The sequence below is a fragment of the Mytilus trossulus genome, chromosome 3 (assembly GCF_036588685.1).
Source record: "Mytilus trossulus isolate FHL-02 chromosome 3, PNRI_Mtr1.1.1.hap1, whole genome shotgun sequence".
Taxonomy (NCBI): domain Eukaryota; kingdom Metazoa; phylum Mollusca; class Bivalvia; order Mytilida; family Mytilidae; genus Mytilus; species Mytilus trossulus.
The window spans coordinates 59880150-59895868 of record NC_086375.1 but is presented as its reverse complement, the minus strand read 5'-3'; the positions used below and the strand labels follow the sequence as shown (position 1 = coordinate 59895868).

Sequence of the window (15719 nt, the reverse complement as noted above, 5' to 3'; positions counted from 1 at the left end):
TTGAAAATTGTTAATTTGTAAATATTGTTGAGTTAATTTATGTTACTCAATCTGTAGTGGTCTATGAAGTGCTTTATGGACTAATGTTCGCCTTTCTTTGACATGTTTTTTTATTGTTCCTTTGGTACATTTGTTTGTCATACATCAATACTTATATAGAGCTTAGACATTTGCATGATTATAGGGCGTCTTTTGAATTTTGAATTTTTAAGTTTTGCTTGAAATATGTGACACTAGCACAATTTTTTATATTTAAAAAGTTAAATAAATTACAATTATGTACATTTTAACAGTGTCAAGAAAGGTATATAGACATTACAATTTGAATCAAAATAGGTCTTCATGTGTATTTATCGGTAGTCCTACTGTCTGTATCACTCTGCTTTAGAACATTGCATATTACGACTTCTTCAAATGCGTTAATCCAGCTTTAATAAATTGACCCGGAATTATCATCGACGTTATAAGGAATAAACCGATGTTGATTTTTTCCCGGTTTGCTTGTGAAGGAACGAAAGAACATGTTTATAGCATGCCAAGATCGCAAATAACCGGATAATTCAATTATCTGGTTGTCTGGATATTTACTATTGCTCGACAAAATATGCAACCTTTTTGTACTAGTTTGGTGCGCTCAGTCCGTGGCTCAATCGACAAAAATCTGTATATTGTGACTTGCAGCTGCTATCCTACGATATCAATATGCTCATGCAAACATCCTAACATTCGGTACTGATTCAGCTGAAGTTTTTTGTATTATAGTGAATATTATAATGTTTAATTTTTAACTACTTAGCAATGCTGTTTTATTATATTAAATCGAAAGAACAGTTGGTCCGAGAACACAACTAATTTGTAGTGCATTTCTTTTAGAACATAATTGAAAATTAAAAAAATCCCACCTGCGCTTTCTCAATGAAATTTTTACAGTGTGTTGTACTACTTTTGGGACAAAATATATCAAAGTTATAGAAAACTTCCTCGCCTCTACCTCAAAATATGGACAATTTTGTGTTTAGTGTCTTGAAATCTTTTGACAGCTTCCGAAGTGCTAATTTTTAACCTTTTTCAGCTGGACCAAATCACTACTTTCCTGTAAAATTCTGGACCCAAATATTTTTACAGTGTAATTTCACCCCCCCCCCTCCCTACTTACAATTTGATGCATTAAATATGAAGAAATAAATTTGGAAGGGGTATAAAAATTAATGGCAAGTAACCCACTGTTAACACTAGGGACTATATTTGTGAACAAACGAAAATCAAGGGACGACAATTGTGGTCTCGGACCAGTTTTCTTTTTATGCAATATATCTTTTGGTGCGGTGTTCCCTAGATATATACGTATAAAACTCAATATTGATTAATCTTATTATATTAATTTGAAACTTGATTTCAGACTTGAATATCAAATCAATCAAAACTATTTGTCGAAGACCAAGTCTGTTATGATATACCTTTTTGAAGCACAAACAATTGGACTAACATATTCTTTGCGTCATCATTCTTGTCAGTAAGCTAGCTATTGAATCTGGCTTAACCCGCCATTCTACGTAATATTACTGTACCAAGCAAGGAAGATGACAGTTGTTTTATATTCGTTTCGTTGGTTGATGTAGTCGATCGTTTGATTTCGCCAGGTTTTATGTACTCTCCATTTCTTGAATATACCTTCGAGTTTGGTATTAACATAACTTTTTTTTTCAAATACTTAATGCAGCTGCTCTCTTCTCGACATGCATATACTTAGTGAACTGGGGAAGTTTTGAAAAAGTTATGTAAACAAAAGCTATTTTCAGTTTAAGGAAGGCAGTTTATTTGATAAAATGATGATTGTTCTGTTTATATTCCAGTTTAATTGTAACCAATTATAGAAAACTATATTTTTTTTCTTCATTAAAGATTTCATTTACTTGCACCACTAATATTAAAAGGAATGAGAATGTTACATGCTATAATTGCATCATTTATTCTGATTCCATTTTCACAAATATATAAAAGTAAACATTTAATACAAATAGAATGTATGAGTTGTATTTATCATTTGAGACAGGAAGGATATGTACACAGAATAATTGCATTTGGTTTAAACTGGTGAAGACATAATTAGATATGTTTACCCTGTTCTACAATTTAGAAATAATTTGACATTTTACTTATTTCTGATTAAACGAATTGATGACTGGAAGTAATATCATCACGACGATTGAAAGAGAACTGGTGTATTTGTCAGCCTTGATCACGATTCTTCTAGTAATGCATATTATAGCTAAATAGATCTGACAAGTGAGAAAACGTAGTCTTTGTCATAACAAAGAAAAAATATTTCTTTTCGGTTTTGATCATGCAATGATTTATACGTTTCATTTTTATCGTTTTTTACTTTACTCATTTTATCTCTATTCTAAATTTCAATCTATCACCTATTTAATCAAGTTCACTAGTTGTTATTTGGTGTTATTTCTTTCAATCTCAGAAGATGGGAGAATTTGAACTAAATGTATATCTTGAAAGCTATTTGCGTATATTCAAATAGTCCAATTGTGTACAGTTTTTAAGCATTGGCTCACTCATTGAATTTGGTGCTCTTTTTAACCATAATTCGAGGCTTATTTTTTTTAATTAGTATTTATCATTACGGGCCATATATTCAGTTGACAGGCTTCTAAATTTTCCCATATGAAAATGAGCTGGAGCGAAGGACTTTCACAGTCCCTTTTATTTCAGTAAAAACTGGAAAACAAAGTACGTTCACTTAACTGATGTCTGCAATAATGATACTATACATAATAATAACAGGGGGTTGCAGAGTTCAGTAAGCAAACACATGTTGCTAAGTCTGTTTTCAGCCACGGCGTTGTCAGTTTATTTACCGGAACTCTATTCAGCCTAAAAATGAATTATGAAACCATGAATAGTATGTTTAAGCGATAGCAGGGCTAATTTATTTGGAAACGAAAACAAACCCCACTCTGGACATCCATGAATATAATCAGCGGTGTGGTAGTTTACTAATATGTTGCTTTTAATTGAAAAGGTCAGCAAATTCTGCTCGCGATTCACACTTTCGGACAATTAAACATCAGTCCCACTCAGAATGCAAATTGATTCTGTGATATTTGCACTATAGTAGTTCAGCACTATGTTGACTGTATTCAAACAACTTTAAGAACGTTCATTAGTTATTGATTTTAATCTCCTAACTTGACTCATTAGCCGAGCATACTTTATAAGAATTATCACAATCAACGTAAGAGATGAGATGAAATCAAGAGGGTTATAGGCCAGGATGAACTCAGGTTATATGGAAAGGTAAACAGTTCCTTATACACTAGTAATATTCGTCATGTAAAAAAATAAAGGGGACAAGTCAAGTTTTGTTGTTATGAGTGGGTCATATTAGTGGTCATATATTGATATTCCATAATGATCAGCTAAGTCATGATGGCGTCCTTAAAACTTCAACCATACCATTTCGAACTTTTAATGCAAAAGATTCCTTGTAAGCAGCAATCTTTCGTCAAAGTTATCATGATAGGAAAGCCTTGGAATATCGCAAACCTTGGGAAATATCTATACACCATGTGTAGGCGGTCAATCAATAGATTTACACTCGGAAACGAAAAGTACTCAATACGGAAAATTGAAATCATCCATGTTCTTATTCTGGTAAATGCGATCCTCATTGTTAATTTATAGATGTAATTCAAGATAAGAGTCAGGCTTAGTTGCATGTGTGTTATCTTTAATAACAAGTTCATTTGGATAGATGCTGGCAACATAGTCACCAAACTTACTATTTATCGAAAGTTTGTCATCTATATAGAGCAACATTGAGCCAAAGGATAATGTTAGCTTATTTTTATATATCTTGGGAAGTTCCTGTATATAGACCGTACCATAACAATAAATGAACAAGTATGTAAGCAGAGGACACAGCTGGTGCCCGTACTGGTTGGAGTAATTACGAAGGAAATCAAAATTCGCCATTGTATATTTTTTCGAGAAGTATGTGCTTTATTTAAAAGTAAAAAAAAGAAAACGATAGGTGAATCTCCAATCATAAGTTCTGGATAATAAAAAAAACTTTTCTATTCAATTCTTAAACGAATAAAGTGCGGAGGCATGAATGGGTACACGACAAGAACTATACGTCTCTACAAAGTATAATGTAATACAAGCGTTCAGTATAGTTGTAATTAGTTACGCAAACAGTTAATTCATCCGACCTTTTATAATATGGTACAAATGCTTCTGATAGATTGAAGTCTGAATATTGTTCCTTTTATTTCTTGTGCACTTCAAATGTCTTCGTATAGTAAAAAGATATGCAATATTGTTTGTGTGTGATTTGTCATTATTGATATTTGCTGTTATCCATTTTTGTATAGTGTTAACTTTTACAGAAAAGTAAACCTTGAATAGAGTGGTTGTATTTACTCTGCCTTGTAACTAATGATTAATCATGTCATTTCACAGTGTTAATGTTCTTCTTTAATTCTTTTGCGGGATGATATAATGAATAATTACAAAGATAATACGAACATAAATCAAACATGAGTAAAATGAAAGAAAAACACTGTCAATAAGAATTATGCATGTTCAACAAAAATAGAATTCTCTGAACAACGACGTCTCACAACTTTTTGTCTTGAGAAACGAACAGTCATTTCGAAAATCATTTTCTTTCAGTACAGTAGAAAGTGTTAAAACAACAAAATCGACCCCCGTATAAGTTGTAAAACAACAGCAGAAAAATTATCATCAAAAGGATGAAATGGGACAATATTGCACTTCCAACATAAATAAAAACTACTAGAAAACATTCTTTCTATAAACTTTTTTGTAACACTTCCATGTACTTTGCCAGAATACATCAATTATTCTCAATCTATCTCGTAAACTTGGTTCATTTTCCATTAGAACTACAACTTCCCATTAAAACACAAAAGGAGTCGCTTTAAATGGAAGAAGTTCATGTTTTAATGACTCTTGTTAGTATCTGTCAAAGCAAATATTGAATGCAAGTTTATCTGTATTGGTTAAATTATGGATAATTGCATGAAATTCAATTTCAAAAGCATTAAATTGATGTGTTTAATTGAAATATTTGCAGTAGAACGAACTTTTCGCACATTGTTTGCAAGAAGTCAAAAATTTGGAAATCAATCCAAAATTTCGAAAAAAGTAGAAATTCAAGCATTACAAAATAACAATACACGTTACATAATACCGTTTTCCTTAAAGTTCTAGCTGTCATCAATCTAAATTGAATATTCTAAAATATGTTGTTGATAGCTGATCTCTGAAGATCCTTGTTAAATCAACATCAGTTGAGTCAGGATATTTTATAGCTTGACATACAGTACAGATATTACTTTGTTGTTGAAGATAGCATATTGTCCTTTAAATGAACTTTCTTGACTTTATTTTAGCTTGAGTTTTCTTTCAGTTTTAGTGGGAATTCTGACGGAAGTATGTGTAGTATGTGTTTTAAAGTATGACAATCCAAAGTTCATTTTATTCCATAAATAAGGCCGTTAGTTTTCTCGTTTGAATTGTTTAACATTGTCTTATCGGGGCCTTTTATAGCTGATTATGCAGTATGGGCTTTGCTCATTGTTTAAGGCTGTACTGTGACCTATAGTTGTTAATGTCTGTGTCATTTTGGTCTTTTTGTGGATAGTTGTCTCATGGGCAATCATACCACATCTTCTTTTTTATATTGTTTGGCAATAGCCAATGAAGTAATATAAGATATGATGTCTTAAAATTGAAGTTGAAGGATGAATCGGGTATATACAAATAAAAGTTAACATACAGATTTAAAGCAAATTGCATTTGTAACAATATTATATATTATAAAACTATGAGAACATGCAACGGTCATCGTGTATTATTACAAAATTTCAATCCTGGTATCTATAATGAGTCTATTTCCACACTTAAATAATAAATGAAAAGAACAAGTTAAATGCGTGTGTGGGTTTTTTTTTTTTGTACCAGGTGAAAATTAAAATTGGTGTATTTATTTAAAGGTCTAAAACCTTTAGATTGTTTAAATTAAACGAAGATACTAAATATCTGAATTGTGACTTTCTATTTCTTAATGACGTTCGGTTCGTATTAACATGAGCGTTGTACATTATGCAGAATTGTGTTTCATATGTGTATGACTTTTGATCATTATTTTTTTATTTACTTACTTTCAATGTGTTATATTTAGTTGTATGTAAATTTTCAAACATTATAAAATCCTCTTTATTTGGTTATATCTAGTACTTTTACAAAATGTTTTAATTAAAATTATAATATATATGATATATGACGTCATGAAAATTGATCACAAACCAAACATAAAGATGAAAACTAATAAAAGATCAGAATGGAGAAAATTTAATTATAAAATATGTTCCCATTAGTGAGATAATTAAAATGTTTTCCTTTGAAGATGTTCAGAATGTCATTCAAAGGTCGGGTTAAGAATTTTATAATCGTATTTTCTAAAGATTAAAGGTTGTGAACAGATATTTCACTTTGTCACGATCTAATATTGGTTGAACAATTATGTTCTGTAAGGTTTCAATTTTAATTAGTCTTATTCAATTCCAGTAAACAATTTCCTTGTTCATAGACATATACAATCATTATTTTTTTTAAAGCATTTCTACAATAGAAAAATTAAATTAAAAGGCAAACGGTAGTGTGTCAAAGGCCAGTAAAAACCCCTTTATAAAAAAGAAAACTCAAACAGATTGAGCTATACATATATTGTTGCCCACCATTACAAATGTATGCATCATTTCTGATTATTAATTTTATGTAACTGACGCATGTGGACTTCCATTTCCACATTTTTCAGATAAGGTTTTATAGTTTTAAAAAAACTAAAAGTTTATCAGAATTTAGTCAATCTGTTTAAAATTGGGAAAATGTTAAAATGGTATCAATAAGATTAATGCAAATATTATAACTGGTACGTCAAAAAAGTGTTGTTCACTATAAATCTTACAAAAATTAATGAAATTATACAGGTTTATCGTGATTTTTTTTATGTCGCCATATGATTCTATTTCTACGTTGTGATCATTTAAATTATACCTGAGTTTCATGAAAGACTCTTAATGTTCGAGTTATTCTATATTTTTTTGGCAACTTGTAATGTTGTGTTATTTTGGTGTGGTTTTTTGAAGGGGGAAGGGCATTTGAAACTATTTTACAACAATTGTTATGGATTTTTTTCTAGGTTTACCATGAGAATTTTGTTTGCTCTAAAGTATTAGATCTTCAAAACTTATAAAACATTTGAATATACTGTATATGATTGGTTAACATTTTACTGTAAAGTACGTTGTTAGACCTCCAATAAAAAGAAAATCTTTTACTTTATGAAACTCTTCAGAAACGCAGAAATGTACTGTAATCGAATTATTGTCTTCTCGTATTTGTATTCGCCTATAGCATTTCCATATTCAGTTACCTAAACCATGATACCGCTCGTAATAAATTGCGAAAAAAAGCACAGCACAAGTGCGAATGGGAAATCGTTATGAAGGCAAATGTAAACAAACATGGAAAACAGATATTATAAATCGGTTCAGAAAGGAAAAATATTTTAAACCAAATAATTAAACAACTGATATGACAAAATATTATCAACAAATAAGAACACAGGGAAAAGGTAAAAAAAAACAACAAATATCACTTATTTTATATGTGTTTCGTGTTTCTACGTTGAGTGTTGATCTATATAAACTTCTGCAACAATACCATAATTTTATAATAAACCGCCAAATTTGTCGACCAGTAATTCCCTAGTGAAATAGTGTGTGTCGATTTCATTTTATTAATAAATGTAAAAAAAAAATGGGCACAGAAGACTTTGTTTTCAATAAGTATATATGTATGCATTTGTTCAATCATGGGTTTACATTATAATTACCAGAAACTCATTTCATTTGAATTTGCAAAGGAAATTAGTATGCCTTTAACCAATTTCCTCGTTATACTATAGGGTATAATAAGGCCTTATCACAGAAACCGCATGACTCGTTATATGCTGTTTTATGATAAATTGTAAATAATTTATTTATTTAATATCGAAAAGAAGAAAATTTCACACAAGTTTAGTCGATTTTGATTCAACGATTTCATATAAAATTAATGTTTATCACTATTCAGCTAACATTTGTGCACAGGTTTTCCCGTTTGAATGGTTTTACACTAGTAATTTTGGGGCCCTTTATTGGTTGTTGTTCGGTGTGAGCCAAGGCTCCGTGTTAAAGGCCGTACATTGACCTATAATGGTTAATTCTTTTTTTTAAATTGTTATTTGAATGGAGAGTTGTTTCATTGGCACTCACACCACATCTTCCTATATCTTATCTTGTAAAAGTGAGCTTGCATGTTTCATGTGAATAAGCATCTTAAAATTTCATTTTAGAGACGCTTAATCATAATATTTAATTTGTTTTCATTGTAGTGCCAATAGAAGATGAACCGTTTGGTGGAGTGTTATGGAAGGTAAATGTGTGTTTTAAATCTAACTTGATTAAGTTTACGTATCAGATTTGTTGAAACTGCAAAAAAAAAAGAAAAGCAAACGAAAAAATATAAATTTAAACGACCTTTTGATTTACCTAAACGACTTTCGATATGTTTGTTCAAAAAGTAAGATCACAAAAAAAATTAACTCCAAGGAAAATCCAAAAAGAAATGTTCCTAACCAAATGGCAAAATCAAAAGCTCAAAAACATCAAACGAATGGCTAATATCTGTCATATTCCTGACTTGGAACAGGCATTTTATTATGTAGAAAATTGTGGATTTAACCTCTCATTTGTATGATAGTCGCATCAGATTCCATTATATTGACAAAGATGTGAAAACAAACAGACATAATAGGTAAAACTGTAAAAATAGGGGAACAGCAGTCAACATTGAGATATAAAATTGAGAATGGGGAAAGTGTCAAAGAGACAACAACCCGACCAAATAAAAAAACAACAGCAGAAGGTCACCAACAGGTCTTCAATGTAGCGAGAAATTCCCGCACCCGGAGGCGTCCTTCAGCTTGACCCTAAACAAATATATACTAGTTCGGTGAAAATGAACGCCATACTAATTTCCAAATTGTACACAAGAAACTAAAATTAAAATAATACAAGACTTACAAAGGCCAGAGGCTCCTGACTTGGGACATGCGCAAAAATGCGGCGGGGTTAAACATGTTTGTGAGATCTCAACCCTCCCCCTATACCTCTAACCAATGTAGAAAAGTAAACGCATAACAATACGCACATTAAAATTCAGTTTAAGAGAAGTCCGAGTCTGATGTCAGATAACCAAAGAAAATAAACAAAATGACAATAATACATAAATAACAACAGACTACTAGCAGTTAACTGACATGCCAGCTCCAGACTTCAATTAAACTGACTGAAAGATTATGATTTCATCATATGAACATCAGGCACAATCCTTCCCGTTAGGGGTTTAGTATCATACCATCATAAGATATATATGAGAAGAACATAACCCGTGTCATGCCAACAACTGTTTTTAGAATAAATGTGTTTAGTTCCGACGCAAAGACCTTATCAGTGACTCAATATTAACGCCAAAATATTAATAATAATCTTAATCACTTTAAAAAAAATAACAAAGAAGCACAAAATGACATATAAACTAAGCATATTAGCAAAAATGAAAGACAAGAATACACAAATATACCATAGAACAATAACACAATGACGGGATGTAAAAGTACAGAGCCACGTAATAAATGTTTCAAAGAAACATAAAATGGCATATAGCCAAAGCACAATTTTGTAGCAAAAGTTAAAGACAAGAATATAAAAATGTTTTACAATAGCACAATAACGGGATGTATAAATACAAAACCATTTCATATGTTTCAAAGAAGCACCAAACGGCATATAGACAAAGCACTTTAGCAAAAGATTGAAAGACAACAATAAGAGAATTATCATAAAACAATAATACAATGACAAGATACATGTATACAGAAGCACGTCAAGTCGATATCAATAAAAACAAAATAAATAGTAAAAGTAATGGACATAAAGACAAATAAAAGACTACTATAACACGTTATTAAGATGATAAACAACGTCAGTACCCATAATCTATACTTCAAGACCATCGTGTATCATTTGTGAAGTTGATACGGAATATTTATCAACAAGGTCTTGGTACCTTCCGATGGAAAAATTACGAGACGCTCTTTGACATACCACTGATTCGTCAACTTTCTGCTCAGACTTTTGTGTCGTTTTTACAAAATCTGAGTAGGATTTACAAGCTGTTGAATACCGAAAAGTTAAGAATGCATAACCTATACGCAGTTGTTATATTGCTACTAGGGTGTGGGGGGGGAGTTGATAATTTCAAAATAATAATCGTCTCGTTTGTCATAGATTCTGCTACCGAGATGACCGTGCATGTCAAATTCGAGGTTAAAATGAAGCTGAAGAGACGGTGTCAGTTGTTTTTTTAATTTCAAGTTCTGATGGGTATATAAATGGAATCAAAAGAGAAATTTTGGACTGGTAATGAATCAAACATCATCAATATATCCGAAAGTAAAATTAAACAACCTTGCTTCTTTGATCTCTTGATTTGACAAATGTTTGAAAGAACTCCGCTTCATATGACAATAACGAGGCGATGCGATTTTTGTCAATACAACATCACAGATAAAATACGAAAGTCATACCATGTAAATGCAGTATACAACGCGATGACATTTCTTAAATTTCGTAACGCAAATAAACATTTTAAAATTCAAATAGGTTTTAGGTTTATTTGGATTGGACTATTATATAATTACATGACTTTCATTACATAATACACGAATAAAGATTTAGTGTAGCTCTGACATTTTGTATTTGCCCTTCAGAATAACAGTAAATATCTGATGAGTGTTTGTGTACCTATTGGCGTTGGTATTGCTGGGGCAGCATGTATTATTGGAATGGCATATGCTGCAAGACGATGTTACAAAAACGAGAGAAAAATACAAGAAATTAGAGCTGCTCTTCAACAACAGGCATGTATATTACAAACTTATTATTACTTCGTTTAAAAATACCATATACAATCATTTAATTTTTTTCAAGGCATGTGCGGGATTTTTTCGCTGTGTCGAAGACCCATTTGTGGCCTTCGGTTAATGTCGGATTGTTTTTTTTTAGCTCTTTGGTCGGGGTTGTGTCTCTTTGACATGTTCCCCATTGTCATCCTCAATTTTATTTTTATACTAACTTGATATGCGTCACCCAAAATGTGTCTCTGGGATGTACGTATTGCTACTGTTCCACACTGTTACTCTTAAGAGATAGCGTCTATTGGCTAAATACACAGACCTGTAAAAATAAGAACACCAGGTTTGGACTGCAAGTTAAGACATTTCAAAAAACTATTAACTTGTAATCATGTTATATTTATGTAATATTAATACGCAAACAATAAATTGTGTTGACTAAGCAGGTTCCGTGCTATACTATTTAAGACAATCTGCGTACATTGGATAGCATTACATTTTATATATCCTTCTTTTTAATGGTAATACTTCATTGGCTTAATACTATGTTAAGAGATAATCTGTTTATTTGCTGAGAAATAAATGCCAATCAAAGTGACAGTTGTGATTGACATAAACAAGCTAGAGTAATCTACTGGACAATCTAATAGCTAAATACCAAGTTAATGATTTTAGATTTTAAAGAAACATAAGAAATATATCCTAAATCAATACTTTTGTCAAAACATAAGCAAATATAGTTCGTATTTGAGTTAATGCCGTGATATATATGTATTTATTAAAAATGAGAGATATACGAATAAGGACATTTTATGTAAATGCTTAGTTCTGTTATTAAGGAAAATTATTTAGATGAAGACGGCTTCTTTGTTATTTGTTGTTTTCAAGTATTTTTCTAGATTTTTCTCCAATGTTTATACTCTCACAATAATGAAAGTCAAATATCAATTAATCAAATTATTGTACAAAGCAAGCAGTGTTCATATTTATTACACATTAGTAGTATTATTTAGTAAAATTAACCTTAGGATGCCAACTATCGATCCTTCTTTCCGTTTCCAATTGTTATTATTGTTCGCAAAATACATTACACAAAGAATGAGTTATCTCATTCTCTGATTTGTTACGGTTTTCCAAATCATATGCACTTGCTCAGATTTTTGGTATTTTCACGCGTTGATTTAGGTGAATGCTTTCGCCTCCATTATATCCTTGAATAGAACATTTGGTGCTTTTTAAGCTTTTATAAGAAAATTCTGTTCGCAGAATTTAAAGCCTGATGTGCAGAGATTCTAGTTCAAAATAGCTATGATACCAACCAATATTCAAGTAAATGTTATTACTAAGATAAAAGAACATGGGGTAGGAATGCCAATGAGACAACTCTCCATTCAGGTTACAATTTGTGAAAGTAACCAAATATAAGTGGAAGGTCGGCCTTCAGCACGGAGCCTTGGATCATACCGAACAGCAAGCTATAAAGGGCTCCATGACTATTGTCAAACCATTCAAGTATGAAACCAACGGTCTAATCTATAAAAAAACAGAAACACTTATGATCGACATAAACAAACGCGATCAACTTAACAACAGTTTCCTCAAAAGGGACAAAAACAGCGACTGAATGTTTTTCCTACAAGAAGATAACGTGCCGAAAATTTTACCAAAACGTGTGAATTAAACAAAATATTGAAATTAATACACTTTTTTTATTGGTATGCAAAAGACTAAAAGAGTAATATTATTATATAGTTATTATTTTCTTCCATTTCTATGTCAACTATAAAATAGTTTAATCTCTGAACAGGATATTGTGCAAATAACTACACCTATTAAACTGGACAAATTGTACTTGATTTCTTGATGTTTGATCTGCTCTTCGTGTCTTAATTTCTTGGTCAATCACTTGACATTATCAAACAAAAACATGCTTGTAAATTCATAAAGAACAAATCAATCTGTGAAAACTTTAAATGCATCATTAATTCTTTACCTATGTTTTAAATATTCATTGCGTATAATTTCTTCCCACGAAAAAGCGATATACTCGCCGACTTCAAAATGAAACAACCGAAAGAAAATGAACGACGAAATGTTATCTACATTCCCGATAAAAGAATTAAAATATAAGCCGTGTCCGGTATTTCCTAAAGCCTAAAGTTGATTAAAGTTTAAACAATGTTGTTAAATGTTTGATTCGTATAAAGGTATCGACCTGCTTGCACTTGAAAGTAAAATACAAGAGAGATGTCTTTGTAGTAAGGCGATCAATATCCTTTTTCAAAAGCTAATGAGCATAGTCAATTAAGATATTGACTATTTAGATTAAGATATATTCTGTAGCTAGGACAATAATTACTGATAGGCACTATTTAATGTACTCACCGCAATTGAATATTGAACACGAGTTTGTTGGACATTTGATATTAATGTTTGAGAAGACTTGACCAACTGAACACTGTTTGTGTCATATTAGGTCAACAGATACACAACGTTTTCAATCATACAAAAGACAAACTGTCGTCTTCACTTATAGTTAGTTGAGAGTGTTTTCTCCGCGCTGAAAGTCAAATTGTGACAGCGCTTTTCCTTTCCTATGTTTTTTTCGTGTGCATGGAGAGTGTTTTTTTTTTGTTGTTGTGTGTGCCATAGAATGATACACAATGCCTTATCCCGGTAATAAATTCTCTCAACTTCGCTTGGGATTGAAAAAATGTACCCAGAAAATAAAGATGGGTATTATTTAGATGATCTTCAACTTTGTATTTGTTTGGTTTTATAACTTTATTTGATATGAGCGTCCCTGATGAGGCTTATGAAGACGAAACGCGCGTCTGGCGTACTACATTACAATCCTGGTACCTTTGATAACTAATTAGATATATCTGAAATAAATGTATTTATGTACAATATATCAACCAATTTCGTAGAATTAATATAGTATTTGCTAATGTTTAATATCTTTTTACTATTCCAGATATCTGCAAACAGAAGTGATGAGACAGTATTGCTAGATTCATCGGACGATGAAACCTGAACAAGGAACAGAACCTTACCCTTGGAATTCATTTGTTTTAAGATTGGCGGAGATTATGTATATTTTTTACAGAAATGTGTACAGTTAAATCAAATGCAAACACTTTGTGCTTTGTAAATTGTGTACATTCAAAAGTTCTGTCCATTAAGAATTAGTAATATATAATTTTGTACCATAAAACATTTCATAAAAAATATTCCCAGTACAAAATTATTGGAATGATATATTAATTGCTTTAATAGTTTGTTAAATCCTCGAATAAGGTATTTAATTCAAATAGCTTAGATATACCTCCAATGAATACACTCGCTATGTACATGGTCCACAGCATTTCAGTATTTCAGACAAGGCGTTGAGCATGATTTAGTCAGACATTGGAATTTTATTTTTACAATTGTTAGGAGTAACATTGTTATACTAGCTTACAAGCTACTATACACTACGAAAAGTGGAATAATATACTTCAGATGTATTCATGCTCTTGGAAAATGAAATAAAAAAATCTTACCTATTTTAGATAGAGCAAGGGTTAATTTTACAGTTAATGGTTAATTTTAAAGACTGAACGTACGAAGACCATTTTGTTCTCGAATTCTTTTGAATATTTGGAGCAGGGGTGGTTTCTGTAGGCGATTCTAGTGCAATAACAACTTCCTGCATAGCCTTTTAATCCTGTGGATTTTGAAAATGATGCACATTTGTTATGTGTGAAATTTTGTTTATAATATCATGTTTTGTACATAAAAACGTCTTTATTGTTGGTTTCTTTTTGATATGTAAATGCCACTGAAAATTCTGTTTGTACTTCTTCCTTAGATATATTGTTTACATTATGAAAAAAAAACTGTTAAAAAAGTTAGCATGACGGTCAAAAACTGCATTTGTGTAACTGTTCATAAGATGGCCAAGGGATCACAATTTAAGCATAATTAGTTATCAAAAGTACCAGGATTATAATGTTATACGCCAGACGCGCGTTTCGTCTACATAAGACTCATCAGTGACGCTCAGATCGAAATAGTTTAAAAAGCCAAATAAATACGAAGTTGAAGAGCATTGAGGACCCAACATAAAACTGTTAACTTTTTCAATATATTTCTTCTTGTGGTGAAATCCATCACATCGGTATTGACTATCCTATATAACTGTCGACTTGGGAATTATAAAAATTCAATGAATATTTATAACGAAATTGAACATGATACAGTTGCAAGCTAAATTTCACGAAAATCCGAGATATCGCCCACTTGTGGTCTTTTAACTGAAGCAAATTAATGTTGAAACATCGTGTTTTCAGTTTTGATTTTTAAATGTGTCAAATTAACGTGCTTATCCGAAATCTTTACAGTCGAACTTTGAACAGCTTCATGTATTTTAAGCTTTTGTTGTTTCATCCTCTAAATTCTGAACTTACATGTATCAGATCGATTAGTGGGTGTTGAAGCCAATGTGTACTGTGCACAAAATCTTTGCAATCATCTGAATGATAAAAAATTGATGTGGGATTGAAAGCCATTTGATAATCGTGAAACTAAGTGTTCAGTTTGTCAAATCAACTGCATAATTAATATTTGTCCATATAGGAGATTATATTTATAAAATAAATATATAGACATA

The 15719-nt window shown here is 31.2% G+C and overlaps 1 protein-coding gene across 2 annotated transcripts in view; it reads left to right on the top strand.

Moving 5' to 3' along the window:
- The window catches only part of LOC134712000 (uncharacterized), a 46661-nt gene extending 31799 nt beyond the window's left edge, over positions 1-14862 (top strand). For both annotated transcript variants that reach the window (XM_063573079.1, XM_063573078.1), the window contains exons 3-5: positions 8483-8523; positions 10922-11071; positions 14043-14862. In XM_063573079.1, coding sequence (XP_063429149.1) covers positions 8483-8523; positions 10922-11071; positions 14043-14102 — 251 coding nt within the window. In that variant the 3' untranslated portion in view covers positions 14103-14862. The remainder of the gene's footprint in view (positions 1-8482; positions 8524-10921; positions 11072-14042) is intronic.
- Positions 14863-15719: the final 857 nt, after the last annotated feature.